A 19,796-nucleotide genomic window follows, 5' to 3' on the forward strand; every position below is an offset into this window, starting at 1 on the left:
TTAGGCACATAGCTCATGCATTACATTTAGGAACCAATCGATTCCCAAAATCTCCATCTCAGTGTAATTACTGACTGAGAAGTTTGGTTTTCCACTTCAACATAGACAAACGAGCATCTGAGCTATCGAAGAAATCCCTGATGAATTCACAGATCATTGGTGCCATTTTTCTACTCTCTCTCTCCCCCATGTGGGGTCGCTAGGAAATCACTATATAGCCAGAGTGCCATTCGGTACTTTATTAACTGTTTCTGTTAGTATGCATGACTCTTGAAAATTATCAAGTCGGGAGGAATTTCTCAAGCACAATAACCTCAGAGCACTAACAAAACAAGCACCACCCCGAGGCAGGTGAACTTTTCAACATAGACTATGCCCAACAGCTACAAGCCGTTTTTCATTTTCAATAGTACATCGATAACACATTCAACTCTTCTATAACTTGGTATTTCTATACTTTATAAAACCAGAGCATTCTAAGGGTTGACAGATTAGTTCCTCTTTTCAGCTCCCAATTCTCTTATCTTCAAGAGCTGGGTTTTTTTTCTATTTCTAATCATTCCTTCAACTACAGCCTTGATTGCTTACACAGTCTCAGGCTTTCTCCAGATATATTTTAAAATCCATACTTGTCTAGTAGTTTATACCTACTAACAGCAACCTCTACCACAGGGGATTCCTCTTCTTTTGGTTTACCAACTGGTTATAATTACAGCCTCTCGATTGAATACAGAGTATAGTCATCTTACTTACATCTTCGATAGCAAAGTCATCTGATGGCATACTTCAGGTTCATCACACCATTCTTATGGCACTTTCTTTCTACAACAAAGCCAACTAACACAGACTGTGTTACAGATATTTTTCCCCATGTTAGCAACTATCTTCCCATATTCCTCTGTTTTTCCACTTAGCACTCAGGACTACAGGAGTCTTCTCCAGCACCTACTGATTAACAGTATATTGGACAGCTGATACTTTACACATCTCCCTGAAGGAGCCCGTCTTCTATATTGTTTAAGACTCAATCAACACTACCAACTAAATACCGACTTCAGTATACTGTACACATCTGCTAGCAGTGTGGAGTTCTCTATCTATGGCAGCTGATGAGTTCGACAAACTCTATTCCATACAAAAGTTACCCTTTGTTCTTGAACACATGTTGGACATCAGAGCACAATTTTGGTCTTCTGTTTTTGACAAACTCTTTTTTCACAGTGCACTCTGTTTTTTTTTCCAGATTATAGCTGTTGGTTAAATTTTAGGCCAATCTTTTACAGATACCTTTTTAAGTCTTCAAGATCACTGTACTACTACTACTTAACATTTCTAGAGCGCTACTAGGGTTACGCAGCGCTGTACAATTTAACAAAGAGAGACAGTCCCTGCTCAAAGAGCTTACAATCTAATAGACAAGTGAACGGTCGGTCCGATAGGGGCAGTCTGGATTCACTGAACGGTAAGGGTTAGGTGCCGAACGCAGCATTGAAGAGGTGGGCTTTAAGCAAAGACTTGAAGACGGGCAGGGAGGGGGCTTGGCGTAAGGGTTCAGGAAGGTTGTTCCAAGCATAGGGTGAGGCGAGGCAGAATGAGCGGAGCCTGGAGTTGGCGGTGGTGGAGAAGGGTACTGAGAGGAGGGATTTATCCTGTGAACGGAGGTTACGGATAGGAACTGTACCTATCTTAAAGACTAAATTTTCTCATAAATATTGGCAGTTCCTTTTGCAACCAGTATAAGAGCAATCATATTATTAGCATGTTCCTTTAAATACGATTTTCACTCTTTAGGATACATATTTCAACCACTGTCCTTCTACAGTGATTTGGTCACTAGAAACTTTACTTCTTGATCTCCCTGGACACAGCTTCACATGACAGTTCCCATGGCACCTCAAGTAGCATGGGCCACGTTTACAGTACCTTTTCACATCATATGATCACTAGGATTGCGAGTCATCTAGGCAATATAACAATACATTTATTTATTTTGTTCAGCTTTTAGTGTCGTTACATCTCACTAATCACAGGCACTTCTCAACGAGAACATTTTGCACATTACAGGTTAATTAGATGTGAGAGTAAATGCAAAGCATTACTCCTTTAACACTCAGGGATTTTTCCTTTAGCTCTTTGTGCTTTCATAACGTTAAACAATTAGTTTGCCAAGATGCCAATCAGCGGAGAAGCACTTACGCTCTCTTACTCTGAAAAGAATCTATCTAAGTTCTCAACAATCTGCTAGTTTCTTTTGTTTAAAAAAAAAAAAATTGCAATCTCATCAAGACATTCACTCTTTAATTTTACCACTCATCTTTAGAAAGTACTGTTAGACCTCTATAAATCTTTTTCTTCAGGACAATTATCACGGCTTTTCCTTCAAGTTGGCTCATCAAGATGTGCAAAACTACCACCCGCACCAGTCTGCTCACCTAGCCTCTAAGAGTTTAGGAATTATCTACCATCAGATTCCTTTCATTAAACAGTGAAAATCTGTATATAAACAGTACAGATATATATGAATAGTATTACTGGATCCTCAACTCAAAAACAGTAATTAGTGTTAATTTTCATACCTTACTGTCAACCATTTCCCTTGAAATGGTACTCAATCTCATTCCAACAACCCAATTGATGTCATTTATTCTTCACAGGTTTGATGTACCGCTTTAGTTGCACATCAAAACTTCATCACTTGGTTGCTTAATTCAAGATTTTAATGATTATTTTTCTTCTATATAGTAGTCAGTCTGAACCTCACCAGTTGCATATATCTCCCCTATTGAGTACTTTACTTGTCTCTCCAAGAGTACTTCCTATTTCCTCTCTGGAGGAATGTTTAACTCCAATTTTTAATGTTCCTTCCTTACAAAGCTGAACCTTTTCATCTACATTGCTCCCACTAAATCCTTTGACCTATTGTCTCACAAAGTGCCTTTTCTCTTATTTGGCCGTGTCTGGCATGTTTTTCTACTAGCAGTGAAATAGATATTCTCTCTCTTTTCAGACCTTACATGTCATGACACACATATGATGAACTGTATTGAGAATGACAGTTCTTACTATTCATCTCTGAGCACTCTACCAGAACCCTTATCCAAACTCTTATCACCTCTCGTCTTCATTATTGTAACCTACTCCTCACCGGCCTCCCACATAGCCATCTCTCTCCTCTTCAATCAGTCCAAAACTCTGCTGCGCAACTCATTTTCCGCCAAAGTCGCTATGCCCACATTAGCCCTCTCCTTAAGTCACTTCACTGGCTCCCTATCCGTTTCTGCATTCAGTTCAAACTTCTCTTACTGACCTATAAATGCATTCACTCTGCTGCTCCCCAGCACCTCTCCACTCTTGTCTCTCCCTACGCCCCCCCCCCCCCCTCGGGCAGTCCGTTCTGTTGATAAATTTCTCTTATCTGTCCCCTTCTCCTCTACTGCTAATTCCAGACTCCGTTCCTTTTATCTTGCTGCACCTCATGCCTGGAATAGACTTCCCGAGCCCGTACGTCTAGCCCCGTCTCTGGCCGTTTTCAAGTCCAAACTTAAAGCCCACCTCTTTACTACTGCTTTTGACTCCTAACCACTGCTCACTTGCCCTGTCCTTTTATCTTCACCTCTTTATTCCCTTACCCTTAATTGTTCTGTTTACCTGTCTTATCTAGATTGTAAGCTCTTTGAGCAGGGACTGTCTTCTATGTATGGTGTACAGCGCTACGTTTGCTTTGTAGCGCTATAGAAATAAGTAGTAGTAGTAGGACTATACAACTGTACAGCAGGCATATGACCATTTTTGTTCATTTTGCAAAAAAATAGATGCCTCTTCAGCAGACTGTTTCCAACAAATGTTTTATTTTGGTTAATCTGAGGTGTCAACTCGCCACCTCCCCCATTTCCAGGAAACAGTCCTACTACGACTACAATTTCACGTTTGGTATTCTTCTACAGACTGTTCCCCGTTATAGCTTGAGAGTCTTCAACTGTGTGGCTAGATTATCACTGCCCATGGAGAGAGAATAGTTACTTACCTGTAACGGTGGTTCTCCGTGGACAGTAGATCTTCTAGCCACACAGACCCATCCTCCCACCCAAAGTTCTGCCAGCTTTTTAATTAACTAACATACATAGTAACATAGCAGATGACGGCAGAAAAAGACCTGCACGGTCCATCCAGTCTGCCCAACAAGATAACTCATATGTGCTAATTTTTGTGTATATCCTACTTTGATTTGTACCTGTGCTCTTCAGGGCACAGACCGTATAAGTCTGCCCAGCACTATCCCTGCCTCCCACCACCGGCTCTGGCACAGACCGTATAAGTCTGCCCAGCACTATCCCTGCCTCCCACCACTGGCTCTGGCACAGACCGTATAAGTCTGCCCAGCACTATCCCCACCTCCCAACCACCAGCCCTGCCTCCCACCACCGACTCTGGCACAGACCGTATAAGTCTGCCCAGCACTATCCCTGCCTCCCACCACCGGCTCTGGCACAGACCGTATAAGTCTGCCCAACACTATCCCCGCCTCCCAACCACCAGCCCCGCCTCCCACCACCGGCTCTGGCACAGACAGTATAAGTCTGCCGAGCACTATCCCCGCCTCCCCACCACCAGCTCTGGCACAGACCTTATAACTGAAGCAGGAAGGCTGAGTGTGCGGTATATATAGTGGCTGCCAATTGCAGGACGACAGGGACATGTGCAGAGAGCTCTTTTGAGTTTTCTGTGCTTTGGAACAGCCAGATCGGTGACGTCACTGGGGACTCACTTCAACTGTGTGGTTAGATGATCTACTGTCCATGGAGAACCACTGTTACAGGTAAGTAACTATTCTTTTTCTGCAGGCAGCCCACAGGGAAAAGGAAGGAAGGGGTGAGGCTGGAGCACAGATCCTGTCCCCCCTGCCCCTCCCTCAGCTCCATTTCCTTTTTGTGGAGAATTAAGCTTTGGCATTTGCACCAACAGAGTCCCACCGTGTACTGCAGCTTCCAAGTTGCAGTACATAAACTGTCTTTGGAACTAGGGGGGGCAGAAGTAAAGCTGGTGGATACTTTTAAGTACCTAAGAGTTTATTTTGATTCATGTCAGTACTATAAAAAGGGATTTTGAGTGCTTCGGCAATTTTCAATAGTTCATAACTTGATGGATGAAGCAGCATTTCATTCTTTGATTCATGCTTTTTTAATGTTTAAATTAGATTATGGGAATTTAGTGTATGCAGGGCTACCAGTCGCTCAGTTGAAGAGATTTCAGATGCATCAAAACGCAGCCATCCAGTTATTAGGGAAGGCACATTATAGGGACCAGGTTACTCCATTATTTATTAAATATCATTGGCTCCTCATAAGGTACCGTATTGATTTAAAAACGTTATACAGTGTTGAGTTGACATCACTGTATTTGTCATTGTTGGCTGTTCCCTATGTTTCCTAGTAGATCTCTAAGGTCACTAGGGGATCACAGAATGGTTGTTCTGCATACCTCTGTGGCATGACCACTACGAGGGATTGTGCAGTAAAATTATTTATCTTTAAAAGAGCCCCGGAACTTTGGAATGGACTCCCTATTGAGTTACAGAAAATAGAAATTTTAAGGCAATTTAAATGAAAATTAAAGGCATTTTTTTTTTTTTTGAAACAGCTTTTCATCTGCCAAGTTGAGGGGTTCTGATTTAACCAGATTTTTTTTTTTTTTTGTTACATTTGTACCCCACGCTTTCCCACTCATGGCAGGCTCTATGTGGCAGGCAATGGAGGGTTAAGTGACTTGCCCAGAGTCACAAGGAGCTGCCTGTGCCGGGAATCGAACTCAGTTCCTCAGTTCCCCAGGACCAAAGTCCACCACCCTAACCACTAGGCCACTCCTCCACTGTTGCTACTATTTGAGATTCTACATGGAATGTTGCTATTCCACTAGCAACATTCCATGTAGAAGTCGGCCCTTGCAGATCACCAATGTGGCCGCGCAGGCTTCTGCTTCTGTGAGTCTGACGTCCTGCACGTACGTGCAGGACGTCAGACTCACAGAAACAGAAGCCTGCGCAGCCTGGAATGTTGCTAGTGGAATAGCAACATTCCATGTAGAATCTCCAATAGTAGCAACATTCCATGTAGAATGTCCAATAGTAGCAACATTCCATGTAGAATCTCCAATAGTATCTATTTTATTTTTGTTACATTTGTACCCTGCGCTTTCCCACTCATGGCAGGCTCAATGCGGCTTACATGGGGCAATGGAGGGTTAAGTGACTTGCCCAGAGTCACAAGGAGCTGCCTGTGCCTGAAGTGGGAATCGAACTCAGTTCCTCAGTTCCCCAGGACCAAAGTCCACCACCCTAACCACTAGGCCACTCCTCCACTGTTGCTACTATTTGAGATTCTACATGGAATGTTGCTATTCCACTAGCAACATTCCATGTAGAAGTCGGCCCTTGCAGATCACCAATGTGGCCGCGCAGGCTTCTGCTTCTGTGAGTCTGACGTCCTGCACGTACGTGCAGGACGTCAGACTCACAGAAACAGAAGCCTGCGCAGCCTGGAATGTTGCTAGTGGAATAGCAACATTCCATGTAGAATCTCCAATAGTAGCAACATTCCATGTAGAATGTCCAATAGTAGCAACATTCCATGTAGAATCTCCAATAGTATCTATTTTATTTTTGTTACATTTGTACCCTGCGCTTTCCCACTCATGGCAGGCTCAATGCGGCTTACATGGGGCAATGGAGGGTTAAGTGACTTGCCCAGAGTCACAAGGAGCTGCCTGTGCCTGAAGTGGGAATCGAACTCAGTTCCTCAGTTCCCCAGGACCAAAGTCCACAACCCTAACCACTAGGCCACTCCATGTAGGTTAGGTTAAATTTTCTTGTTTCATTATTTTTATGCGAGAATTAAGTCTTGGATGATTGGATACACTTTTACTATTTTTATAGGAGTTTTTTCTAATATTTGACTTTTTTTTTTTTTTTTAAATTATTGTAAACCGCTAAGCAGTATATTAAATATTTTAATAAACATAAAGATGCACTCCACCTCTGGGAAAGTTTCTGTGTGCAAGAAAGTCCTTTACAAATCTGTCTCAGGGTCACCACTGCTAGTGTGACAGTCTCTGACAGACAGACAGACATCGGTCCTGAAATGCTAATGAAGACCAGCTGTAACTGAAGAGTAACAGGAGTAATAAGAAAAAATTCCCAGTCAGAACTCGACATGTTATGTGACCTCCATTGGGCTGGAGCTCTAAAGACACACTCTTGAGTGACTGCCATTCCTCACCTCCTGGCTTCTTGGTCCTGTTCGTCCATAGACATCGTTTCTGGTTCTACTCTTGGATTCTGGTCACACACAATTCGTTTGTTGGATTTCTCTAATTTCTCAGTAAATCCTTCTGGGAGAAAAACTTTTTTGGCTGCCTAGAAAAGGAGAACAGAGGAGAATTACTAAATCTTTAAGGTAATTTTGCAGTGCTGGAGTGCTCATCTAAGCACGAATCTCTCCCACAAAAACTTCATTTAGGGCCTGCATGCTTCCTTACCCGGTGGGATTACCCAGAACAAATACAAGCTGCTCTGGAGTCTAATTCTTCCCTATATTACAGTGGCTCTTAAGTACAGAAATATTCCTGGAGAAACAAGGGAAATGAGGGAACAGAGCTGTTTAGAAGCTCTATAGTCTGCTATTTAAATAATACAGCCTAACAATAAGGGCAAGAGAGGAGAATTTGGGAACCCAGGACACCTCTACTAACAGCTTCCACTCTCATCCGACAAGGTACGAAAAGGTAGAGCCTAAAAAGGTGCATCTGATTCCGGTACCAGAATGAAATGATACAGCATTTTGAAATAATCAAGTTTTTCTACCCATATCCTATCTAACACTATTCCTCTTGAAAAGCCGTGGGCTGTGATTGAAGCAGATACACACAGAGAGAAGGAAGGGCTCTGTGATGTCAATCAGGCCGTCAAAGAGCTGGAAAGTCTTCTGCTTAACCGTCTCATAGCAGAAGTTCTGGACCATGGGATGAGTTGTGTTCTTCTCAGAGATAACCGCCATCAAGAGAGTCCTCAGCTTCTGGGATAGAAAGGAAAACAAAAGTCTACATTTCAAACACGGCACAGGATTTCTCATGTCTCTTCACCAGCAGAAAGCTTCTACATATCTGAAACATTTGCTGTCTGAAGAGTTCCCTCACAGCACATCTCTGTTGATCTTCTGCAGGACCACAACACACACACAAGGATGAAGACAAACTTGATCCTGAATAGACTTGTGAAGGAACAAAATGTATGTTGGAAAATGGCAGTGCAAATTACAGAGATAATTAAAGGAATTACTTGAATGGAAATCTGATATAAATCTTCTTGTCACAGAATTTTTTCCACAGTAGGGCAGATAAAAACTGTCATGGCCATTCAGTCTGCCCAGTGGTGGCCAGCTCTAAACTGCCACTCTATGCAGGTTACCAACACCTATGAAGTGGAGGAGTGGCCTAGTGGTTAGAGCACCGGTCTTGCAATCCAGAGGTGGATGGTTCAAATCCCACTGCTGCTCCTTGTGATCTTGGGCAAGTCACTTAACCCTCCATTGCCTCAGGTACAAACTTAGATTGTGAGCCCTCCTGGGACAGAGAAATATCCAGAGTACCTGAATGTAACTCACCTTGAGCTACTACTGAAAAAGGTGGGAGCAAAATCTAAATAAAATAAATATGAAAAACAAGCTAAGATTGGGTCAAGGTTGTCTCCACCCTGGTTTCCAGCTGCTTATCAGTGGAGTAGAGCGAGTAGGACTCACATGTTTCGAAAAAACATGACTAAGAACTACTACTACTACTACTTAGCATTTCTATAGCGCTACCAGGGTTACGCAGCGCTGTACAAGTTTAAACATGGGGAAGGACAGTCCCTGCTCAAGAGAGCTTACAATCTAAAGGTAAAAACTATGTAGTCAGTGTAGGTATCATGAATGGGGAAGGCGGTTAGGCGCCAAAAGCAAGGGAGAAGAGATGGGCTTTGAGTAAGGAATTGAAAATGGGCAGGGAGGGCGCATGGCGTATGGGCTCGGGAAGTCTGTTCCAGGCATAAGGTGATGCGAGGCAGAAGGGACGGAGTAATCCCGCATCTCCATCCCTCCAGGATGCGGAGATTACAGGTCTCTTATAAAGATTACAGGTATTTAATGAGAACAGAATGCAAGTACATTTTTCATAGTTTTTGTACAAGAGAGATACTTAGAACAATTTAATTGGGCAGAAGAGGCTCAGTCTGGTTAAATTACGCTGAGCTGATCATTCCTGGATTTTCAGCAGCACCATCCAGTTAGTGCCAGAAATTACTCAGTTAGCTGTAAATATTCAACACGCTAATTGAGTAATAAGGTTAAGACAGCAAAAAACCTGCTCCAACATTATCCAATCACTTATCCAAGTATCCCTGGTACCCAGATAAGCTCCAAATATTAGTGTGGCACTGAATATTCAGGTTCAGTTTTGCACTGGCGGCCAGCATTTAAAGAGAACACTGACTACCGCCAGCTCAATATTAACCCATTAATGTATAAAACTTTGGAAGGGATAAATGATTTAAGCTCACTTTCCAACCTACTTTGACCGGTTTAGACTGAACAGGGCCAGAAAACCAACTGTCTTCAACAAAGGCTGACATTAAAATCATCTAGAATCCTAAAGCTATTCATCCCTAAAGTTCTTCAGGATGTTCATAATGAATACAGATTAAAAAAAATTGCAAAGCCTGAGGAGCCAATTCTCACAGCTCCTGCACTGTAGCGAACACCACCTGAACAGTGCTGTAGAACAGTGCAGAAAAACAGCTCCCTAATGCACAGCTCTACTGCTACTCAAATCACATGCATGCTTGTGTCAGGGGGAGGAGCGTGCCTGGTGAATGTGCACAAGAGCTGTGCAGTAAGCATAGCTCTTGTATGCATGTCCAAACTAGGGAGTTGTTTTCCTTTGTTTCTGGACTCACCGTGTGACCGATCTACTACTGAGACAGCTCCTCTCTTTTGCACTGGCCCCCTCCCTTCAGAAGTTACACATGAGAGGAATATGCAAGGACACTGTAGCGTGAATGTGGAATGGTTTTGCTTTTGTTTTTCACCAACTTATTTCTGCCTGTCATACTTAGTAATTTTTTTCTGGCTAGATACTGTATGCTCACCAGGAGCCAGTCAAAAGCCTGTCCCTTGCTTTTGCTGGGGAGCCGCAGGGGCCTGTGGAGGCGCACGCTGTTGACGAGAACGAGCGTGCTGGGGTTTAGCCTGAGCAGGCTGGCGGGCAGGTGGATTGTACCTACGCTTACCATAAGTGTAAGGAGCATTCCTCCTTCCCCCCATAAAAACGTCTACCAGAAGAGGTAGATGCTGAAGGCGTCCGGTGAGAGAGCTTGTCGAATGCGGTGTCCCGCTGATGGAGCTGTTCTACCACCTGTTTGACGCGCTCATCAAAAATATTATCCCCCTGGCAAGGAGCATCCGCTGCTGGACTCTATTCTCCAGGTCAGAGGCATGCAGCCATGAGAGTCTGCGCATCACTATACCCTGAGCAGTGGCCCTGGATGCTACATCAAAAGTATCATAGGCACCCCTGGACAGGAATTTCCTACACACCTTCAGCTGCCTGACCACCTCCTGAAAAGGCTTGGCCTGCTCCGACGGGAGCTTATCGACCAAGTCCGCCAACTGCTGCACATTGTTCCGCATGTGGATGCTCGTGTAGATTGGATCTTGGACACGAGCATAGCAGAATGGTAGGCCTTCCTCCCAAAAGAGTCTAGAGTCTTAGATTCACGGCCCGGGGGCGCCGAGGTGTAATCTCTACTACTCTTGACTTTCTTGAGAGCCGAGTCCACAACTCCAGAATCATGAGGCAACTGAGTCTTCATCAACTCCGAGCCCCCATGGACTCGATACTGGGACTCAACCTTTTTGGGAAGGTGAAATTAGATCTTACCTGCTAATTTTCTTTCCTCTAGACCCTCCAGACCGGTCAAGACGCGTGGGTTATGTCCTCCTACCAGCAGAGGGAGACTGAGAAACACTGAGCTTTTGAATACTGTATATATAACCTGTGCAGTACATCCACTAGCCAGTATAACCCTGACAAAGCAGAGAAACCAAAACAGCAACTACAACTAACAACCCTGTACGTGGTCACTGCCAACTGGACACTTTCTTCATATCTTTCATTGTGCCCTTTTTATTGTGTGTGCTTCCACAGGTGGACTCTCAAACACGGTCACACCTAACCAGACTCAGACCAACAAAAGTCTGAAACATAGAAACCACACTCAACAGCTGCCAAGATAGAACAACAAAGAGACCAGACCAAACAAAACCTCCTGGCCTAAAGTACAGACAGGGCGGGCCTTGACCGGTCTGGAGGGTCTAGAGGAAAGAAAATTAGCAGGTAAGATCTAATTTCACCTTCCTCTACGACCCTCCAGACCGGTCAAGACGCGTGGGAAGTACCAAAGCAGTAAACATCCTAAGGGCGGGAACCACGAAGGCCAGAGGTCAACACTGCAGCCCCAAAGCCTGCCTCGTCCTTGGCATGCACATCAATCCTGTAATGCTTAACAAACGAATGCAATGACGACCAAACCGCCGCTCGACAAATATCTAACGGCGGAATCATACTACTCTCCGCCCAGGAGGTCGCCATTCCCCTGGTAGAATGAGCCGAAAATTCCTTAGGGACCACGCGGCCCTTCAGCAAATACGCCGACGCAATTGACTCTTTCAACCACCTAGCTATTGTAGCTTTGGAAGCTGCCGCACCCTTTCTTGCACCACCATGGAGAACGAACAAGCGATCAGACAGTCTATAGTGCCGAGTTCTGGAGATATAACAGCGCAAGACTCTTCGCACATCTAACTTGGCCAGTCGACGCTGTTCCGCATCCCCCGCAGAATCACCCAAGACTGGCAAGGAAATAACTTGATTCACATGGAACTCTGAAACCACCTTGGGCACAAAGGACGGCACCGGGCGCAACTAAACCTTCTCCTTGGAAAAGGACAAAAAGGGTTCTCTACAAGACAAAGCCTGAAGTTCTGACACCCGCCGGGCTGAAGTAATAGCCACCAAGAACACAGTCTTTAGGGACAGATCCTTATCCGAAACAGAAACCAAGGGCTCAAACGGCGGCCTCACCAAAGCATCCAGTACGAGATTCAAATCCCACGGAGGCACCATCCGCCGCCGGGGCGGCCGCAGTAACTTAACACCCTTCAAAAATCGAACCACATCCGGACTAGAAGCTAACGACTTCCCCTGGATCTTTCCACGAAAACACGACAAAGCTGCCACCTGTACCTTCAAAGAAGACAAGGCCAGACCCCTGTCCATACCATCCTGCAAAAACTCCAAGACATCTGTCACCGACGCTCGAAAGGGAAGAATTTGTCTACCCGCACACCAATGCTCAAATACTCTCCAGACCCGGACATACGCCAACGAAGTGGACTGCCTACGCGAACTCAACATCGTCTCGATAACTCTGGGCGAAAAACCTTTCTTCCTTAACCTGTGCCTCTCAAGAGCCAGGCCGTAAGCGAGAACCGAGCCGGATCCGGCATAACTATCGGTCCCTGACACAACACCACTGACTCTGACAACGGCAGAGGGTCCGCTACTGCCAACCGAACCAGATCTCCGTACCACGGCCGACGCGGCCAATTCGGGGCTACCAAAATCACTTGACCGTGATGCCGAGCAATGCGCTGAACCACTCGACCGACCAACGGCCATGGAGGAAACACATACAGCAACTCCTGCGGCCAAACCATCAGGAGCGCGTCTATGCCTTCCGCTCGCGGATCCCTCCGTCGACTGAAAAACCTCTGAACGTGAGTATTGCGGGCTGTTGCCATGAGATCCATCACGGGAAGTCCCCAGACCGACACAATGCGATTGAACACCGCCCGATGAAGCGCCCATTCTCCTGGGTCTAGAGCATGCCTGCTTAGGTAATCTGCCTCCACGTTGTCTACTCCAGCCACATGTGCCGCGGAGAGCGCTAGAAGATGAACCTCCGCCCACTGACACAACAGCGCCGCCTCCTCCGCGACCGCCTGACTCTTTGTGCCCCCCTGACGGTTGACATAAGCCACGGCGGTGGCGTTGTCGCAGAACACCCGGACTGCTTTCCGCAACAGCACACTCTGAAACGCCAGAAGCGCCAGTCGAATGGCCCGAGTTTCCAAACGATTGATGGACCACTGAGCTTCTACCTGGGACCAACGACCTTGAGCTACCTGACCGAGACAATGGGCCCCCCAGCCCTGAAGACTGGCGTCTGTGACGAGGACCACCCACTGTGGAGCCTCCAACGGCATTCCCGTGTCCAGATTTCCTGGGTTTAGCCACCACCGGAGACTGAGGCGTGGGCTTACCGGCAACTGAAGACGTACGTCCAACTCCTGCGACAGGGGTGACCACCGACTGAGAAGAGCTGACTGCAACTGCCGCATGTGCGCCCGGGCCCACGGAACTACCTCTATGGTGGCCGCCATCAACCCTAGGACTTGTAGATACTCCCGGGCCGTCGGAGCCGCCTCCGACAGGAACAGACGAATCTGACCCTGCAACTTGCAAATCCGAGGGCCCGGCAGGAAGACTCGACCGGTTCTGGTATCGAAACGAACTCCCAGATACTCCAGCGACTGCGACGGCACCAGGTGACTCTTGGCGAAGTTCACTACCCAGCCCAGAGACTGAAGAAACTGCACCACCCGAGCAGTAGACACCTCGCTCTCCGACTGGGACTTGGCCCGAATCAACCAATCGTCCAGGTACGGGTGCACCAGAATACCCTGCTTCCGCAAGGCCGCCGCCACTACAACCATGATCTTGGAAAATGTCCGAGGAGCCGTTGCTAATCCGAAAGGCAGAGCACAAAACTGAAAATGCTTTCCTAAAACCGCAAAGCGCAGAAATCGCTGATGAGCGGCCCGAATGGGGATGTGCAAATAAGCCTCCGTCAAATCCAAAGACGTGAGAAACTCCCCTTCCTGCACCGCGACAATGACCGACCTCAATGTCTCCATGCGAAAAGAGGGGACTCTGAGAGCTGCATTGACCGCCTTCAGATCTAGTATAGGCCGAAAGGCATCCTCCTTCTTCGGGACCACAAAATAGATTGAATAGCAGCCCAAGCGGCGCTGAGCGGGGGGAACAGGGACCACCGCCCCCAGACTGATCAAACGAGCCAGAGTGTCCCGCACCGCTGCCCGCTTGAGCCTCGAATGACAAGGAGACTCCAGAAACCTTTCGGGAGGCGGGCCGTCGAACTCCAGAGCGTATCCGTCTCGCACCACCTCGAGAACCCAATGATCCGAAGTGATTTGGGCCCAGTCCTGGTAAAACAGACTCAGCCGAGCCCCTACCCGAACCAGAGCCTGGGCCCGCACACCTTCATTGCGAATTACGCCCCGACGCCTGTCCTCCTGCGGGAAAATCACGCCCTCCGCGCCGATTGCCCCGAAAGGACTGAGTGCGCTGAAAGAACCGACCTCTAAAGGGACCACTAGTCCTCCCGGGCCTATACCGGCGAGCCTCCTTAAACCGACCTCGGGAGGAAGTACCCCTGAAAGCCGCCTTAGGACGAAAATCCGGAAGGCGAGGGGCCTTGGTATCACTGAGCCCGCGCACCAACTTATCCAAATCCTCACCAAAAAGCATGGACCCCTTAAAAGGAAGCGAACAAAGCTTGGCTTTGGAAGCCGCATCTGCGACCCAACCTCGCAACCACAGTGCTCTACGTGCCCCCACCAGCATAGCCATATTCTTGGCCGAGGCACGGAGCAAATCATACAGCGCGTCCGACAAAAAGGACGATCCCATTTCCAATTTGGCTAATTCCTGCACACCGGAGGTCCCAACCTCCACTGAATCATCAAGCAGCTTCTCGGCCCATCGGAAACACGCCCGCGCAACCAGCCCCCCCACAAACCGAGGCCTGCAGGGCCAGGGCCGACAAATCGAAACTCCGCTTGAGGAAGGACTCAAGCCTCCTATCCTGGGGATCCCGGAGAGCAGTCCCCCCGTCCACCGGAATAGCCGTGGCTTTTGTAACTGCTGTCACCACCGCATCTACTGTGGGTGCCTTAAAGGAATCTCTATCCTCCTGTGGGAGCGGGTACAGTCTAGACATTGCTTTAGACACTTTACAGGGAGAATCCGGCGAATGCCACTCTTGAAACACCATATCCCGGATGTCCTTATTCATGGGAAAAGACCTAGCCTGCCTCTGAATCCCCTTAACCAAGGGGTCCACCTGTCTAGCCTCCCCCAAAGCCGCTTCTGGCTGCTCAAACTTAAGGGTTGAAGAGACCTGCTCAATGAGCTCCGCAAGCTCCTCCCTGTGAAAAATCCGCACTACGGAGGGGTCCTCCCCAGGAACCACCAACTCCGGATCCTGAGGACCCTCAAACCCCTCAGGGTCCCCTACATCACTAAAAGCACCTTCAGAGCCTACAGGAGAGAATCCCTCCTCGTCGTCCCACTCAAAACGAGGCCTCTTAGACACTGCCGAACTAGGCCCCTCCCCTAAAGGAGTGGGTCCCGCCTTCCAGGCTTGATAGAGGGTCCAAACAAAATCCGGCGGAAAACCAACGCCTCCTGTACCCTCAGGCCCCCCTTTTGGAGCCGATCCGGGAGCAGCAGGGCCAAAAACAGCTGATTCCGCGGGACGCGCGGAATCCAAAATGGCGGCCGTTCCCGCCAAAACTAAATTCGCCGAAACCGTCCCTGCCGACGCTCCTGCCGCCCCCAACACCCCCGAACTCGCCGGGACCTCCGCGCTCAATACCGGGGGTGCCGCCATCGGCGAGGCCTGCTTCGGTTCGCCGCACAACCGGCACTGACCTCCCGGAGCTTCTACTCCTCGGCGCGAGCACGCGCGACAGCGAAGGAGTTTGCCTGCCATGACCCCGAAGCTCCCAACACGCTGTGCAAAACGGCGCCAAAAGAAACTTTTCACTCACCGCTTCCCCAGCACAAGCACTCGCACTGCTCTCACTCGCTACAAACAGGGAACGGACCTGCCGTCCGTTCCTATGCAGAAACAGCTTCAGATAGCTCTTAAAGAGACATCACCCAAATTTTGGCAGCTGAGAAGTGAGGGGCTCTCAAGGCTACAATATTAGAAAAGCAGCCGAGGCACAAAGCTGCCAGGGTCTCCAAGGAGAGCAGCACAGGGGGAGGGACCTGAACACAGGTGTGACACCCCAGGGGGGAAAAACTGGGCCCCACTGGACCCAGGGCCCCGAAGCACTTACTTTTTTTTTTTTTTTTTTTTTTAAACCACGTACAGGGAATAGTGAAAACACATTAAATTTGGCAATCAGAGAATAAATCCCTTAACCGTATAATCCAGCTACCTCACCAGACTATTGAAGACTGCACAGGCTGTCCATCTACCTCTGCTGAGACTGAGAAAATACTGGCTAGTGGATGTACTGCACAGGTTATATATACAGTATTCAAAAGCTCAGTGTTTCTCAGTCTCCCTCTGCTGGTAGGAGGACATAACCCACGCGTCTTGACCGGTCTGGAGGGTCGTAGAGGAATGTGCGGGTTACTTAACGGTTTCGTCCAGTTCGCCATCAATGTCTGCTTCAGGACATTATGAAGGGGAACAGTGGACGACTCCTTAGGTGGTGAAGGATAGTCCAGGACCTCGAACATCTCAGCCCTGGGCTCATCCTCAGTAACCACTGGGAAGGGAATGGCTGTAGACATTTCCCGGACAAAGGATGAGAAAGACAGACTCTCAGAGGGAGAAAGCTTTCTCTCTGGTGAAGGGGTGGGATCGGAAGCAAGGCCACAAGTCTCCTCGTCAGAGAAATACCTGGTGTCTTCCTCTGCCTCCCACGAGGCCTCACCATTGGTATCGGACACAAGTTCATGAACTTCAGTCCAAAGCCGAGCCCGTCTCGATGCAGAGGAACCCGGTCCCCTACGGCGGTGCCGAGAAGAAGACTCCCGTGCCGGCGGCGATGAAGTTCCCTCCAGTGACGTCGGTGGGGAGTCCTCCTGGGTGGCAGCAGACACCGGTGCCGCAAGTGGTACTGGCATCGCAGTCCGCACCACGGGCAGAGAGCCAACTGCCACGTGATTTGACGGTACCGCCAGCGCAGGCACCGGCGGTCCCGGAGCAGAAGGTCGCAGCAGCCATTCCAGAATCTCTGGAAGTATGGCTCTGAGGCGCTCGTCCAGAGTAGCTGCCGAGCAAGACAGTGGGTCCGGTACCGGCGACGAGCTGCGAATCTGTCTGGGGCGCGGAGGCGGTACCGGGCTGTCTGGAGCACAGCGCATCGACACCTCTTGCAAGGAGGGCGAGTGGTCCTCCCGGTGTCGACGCTTCACGGGTACCGAGTCCTTCGGTGTCCTGGAGCTCTCGGTACCGTGACGGGAAGGTGACCAATGACGGTGCTTCTTCACCTTCGCGCGAAGCACGGCATCGAGGTACCGACGAGGAAGACATGGAATCCAAACGTCTCCTCGGGGCCGGGTCCGAAGGTGGTCGGTCCCGGGGGGCCTGCACCGCAGGAGCCCTTGAGGCAGGTGGAGACCCACTTGATAGCTCACTGCTACCAGCGCAGGACCTCTGGACAGCCATCACCTGCACTCCGGACGTCGATGCTCCCTCCGATGCAGACATCGATACCGGCGATGACCTCGGTACCACTGGCTCTGTCGACGTCGAAAGACCGGACGAGGCTCCGAACAGGATGTTCCATTGAGCCAATCTCGCCGCCTGGGTCCTCTTTTTTAACTGGAGGCACAAAGTACAGGCGTTCGGGCGATGACCAGCCCCGAGACACTGAAGACACGACACGTTTCTATCAATTAGCGAGATCGCCCAGTGGCACCACGTGCACTTTTTGAAGCCACTGGCAGGCTTCGATGACATGGTCGGAAAAATCGCACCGGCGAGGTCAAACGCTATGATGCTGAAAAAGGGGGCACCAAAAAAGGGAAAAGACCCGGACGGGCGGTGAAACAGGCCGCGCTCGGAAAAGAAAGGAAACTTACCAGAAAACTTCGACGAAGTAAAGGAAACAAAAGGTTTTTTTTTTTGTAAACACACGAGAGGAGAGGAAGAAACTAGCCGAAAGGCACGAAAAAACCGCGCGAAGAACGCAACGGGGGCCTCTCTGGGGCCGCGAATGAATGATACATGTCCGTTCTGACCGCGGAAAAAGAGAGACTGAGGAGCACACTAGAAGTGGGCGGGAAGACGGCGCGCATGCGAAATGCATGCGGATCTCGCGAGAGCTAGCAAACTTCTGTTGCTAGGAAGATTTTCCGATCCTGGGGCTGCCGTGGACGTCACCCATCAGTGAGAACAAGCAGCCTGCTTGTCCTCGGAGAAAGAGGGGATATTACCAGTGGTGTGTCTCAAGGTTCAATTGTTTTTAACATTTTTGTAAGCGGGGTGGCAATAATATATAAAAGGTTTTTTTAACATTCAGATTGAGGTGAATTATCAGTCATCCTGCTTAGAATTATTATCATGAAAGATCAGAAATGCTTCACTACCAGGTAGCTTACAATGTACTGTTTGCTACTGCCCTCCAGGGAAGTGGAAAGAAGTCAAAAGGAGAATTCTATAAACTTACGATAACTTCAAGTCTAAAACCCAAATAAGGATAGAGGCTGGTCACCCCTAATTTGGTCTGACCACTACCGATCACATGAAGTAGTATATTGGCAAGAAGACCCTTATGAAAAAGAATAAGATAACCAAACAGGAATTGAGAATTACGCAAAAAAAAAAAAAAAAAAACTTATAAGAAACCTTTGATTACCCTCCCGACATTCATGGAGGTATACAAGAAAGATCTGGTGTGCTTACAACTGAGGTTCCTCTTTATTTTTAGCTTAAACATTTTATTTTCCCTCAGCTGAATTCATTACAGCACTTGGGTGTTTGCTCCAAGCTTCAGATCTCAGTTGCTTAGCACGAGCCTTTCCATTGGCCGGGTCCCGCCAGACAGGAAACAGGAAATGACATCAGTGAAGGCGGGACCCAGCCGATGGAAGTCTACAGGGCTGGAGCAGGCAGCAATAATGAATCACTGCAGGCGCCGGAGATGTCTGTGAGGTGCACTAAGGAGGGACAGGGTTTATTGATGGGCGGGCAGATGCTGGGACACTGCGGAGGAGGAATGATGTTTAAATTCAATGCGAAGAAATGCAAAGTGATGCACTTAGGGAATAGAAATCCTCGGGAGATGTATGTGTTAGGCGGGGAGAATCTGATAGGTACGGACGGGGAGAGGGATCTTGGGGTGATAGTATCTGAAGATTTGAAGGCGACGAAACAGTGTGACAAGGCGGTGGCCGTAGCTAGAAGGTTGTTAGGCTGTATAGAGAGAGGTGTGACCAGAAGAAGAAAGGAGGTGTTGATGCCCCTGTATAAGTCGTTGGTGAGGCCCCACCTAGAGTATTGTGTTCAAAACTGAACACAATTAGTGGTCGGTTTTGGAGGCCGTACCTTGCGAAGGATGTAAAAAAATTGAAGCGGTGCAAAGAAAAGCTACGAGAATGGTAAGGGATTTGCGTTACAAGATGTATGAGGAGAGACTTGATGACCTGAACATGTATACTCTAGAAGAAAGGAGAAACAGGGGTGATATGATACAGACGTTCAAATATTTGAAAAGTATTAATCCGCAAACGAACCTTTTCCGGAGGTGCAAAGGCAGTAGAACGAGAGGACATGAAATGAGATTGAAGGGGAGCAGACTCAAGAAAAATGTCAGGAAGTATTT

The 19,796-nt window shown here is 48.1% G+C and overlaps 1 protein-coding gene across 4 annotated transcripts in view; it reads right to left on the bottom strand.

Annotated features, from left to right (window-relative positions):
- Positions 1 to 19,796, bottom strand: part of TERF2 (telomeric repeat binding factor 2) — a 90,952-nt gene that overhangs the window by 16,050 nt on the left and 55,106 nt on the right. For all 4 annotated transcript variants that reach the window (XM_030204655.1, XM_030204657.1, XM_030204659.1 and 1 more), the window contains 2 exons: positions 7,920 to 8,066; positions 7,272 to 7,408 (listed from right to left, as the gene is read on the bottom strand). In XM_030204655.1, coding sequence (XP_030060515.1) covers positions 7,272 to 7,408; positions 7,920 to 8,066 — 284 coding nt within the window. The remainder of the gene's footprint in view (positions 1 to 7,271; positions 7,409 to 7,919; positions 8,067 to 19,796) is intronic.

This window comes from Microcaecilia unicolor, chromosome 5, assembly GCF_901765095.1.
Source record: "Microcaecilia unicolor chromosome 5, aMicUni1.1, whole genome shotgun sequence".
In the NCBI taxonomy this organism is placed as follows: domain Eukaryota; kingdom Metazoa; phylum Chordata; class Amphibia; order Gymnophiona; family Siphonopidae; genus Microcaecilia; species Microcaecilia unicolor.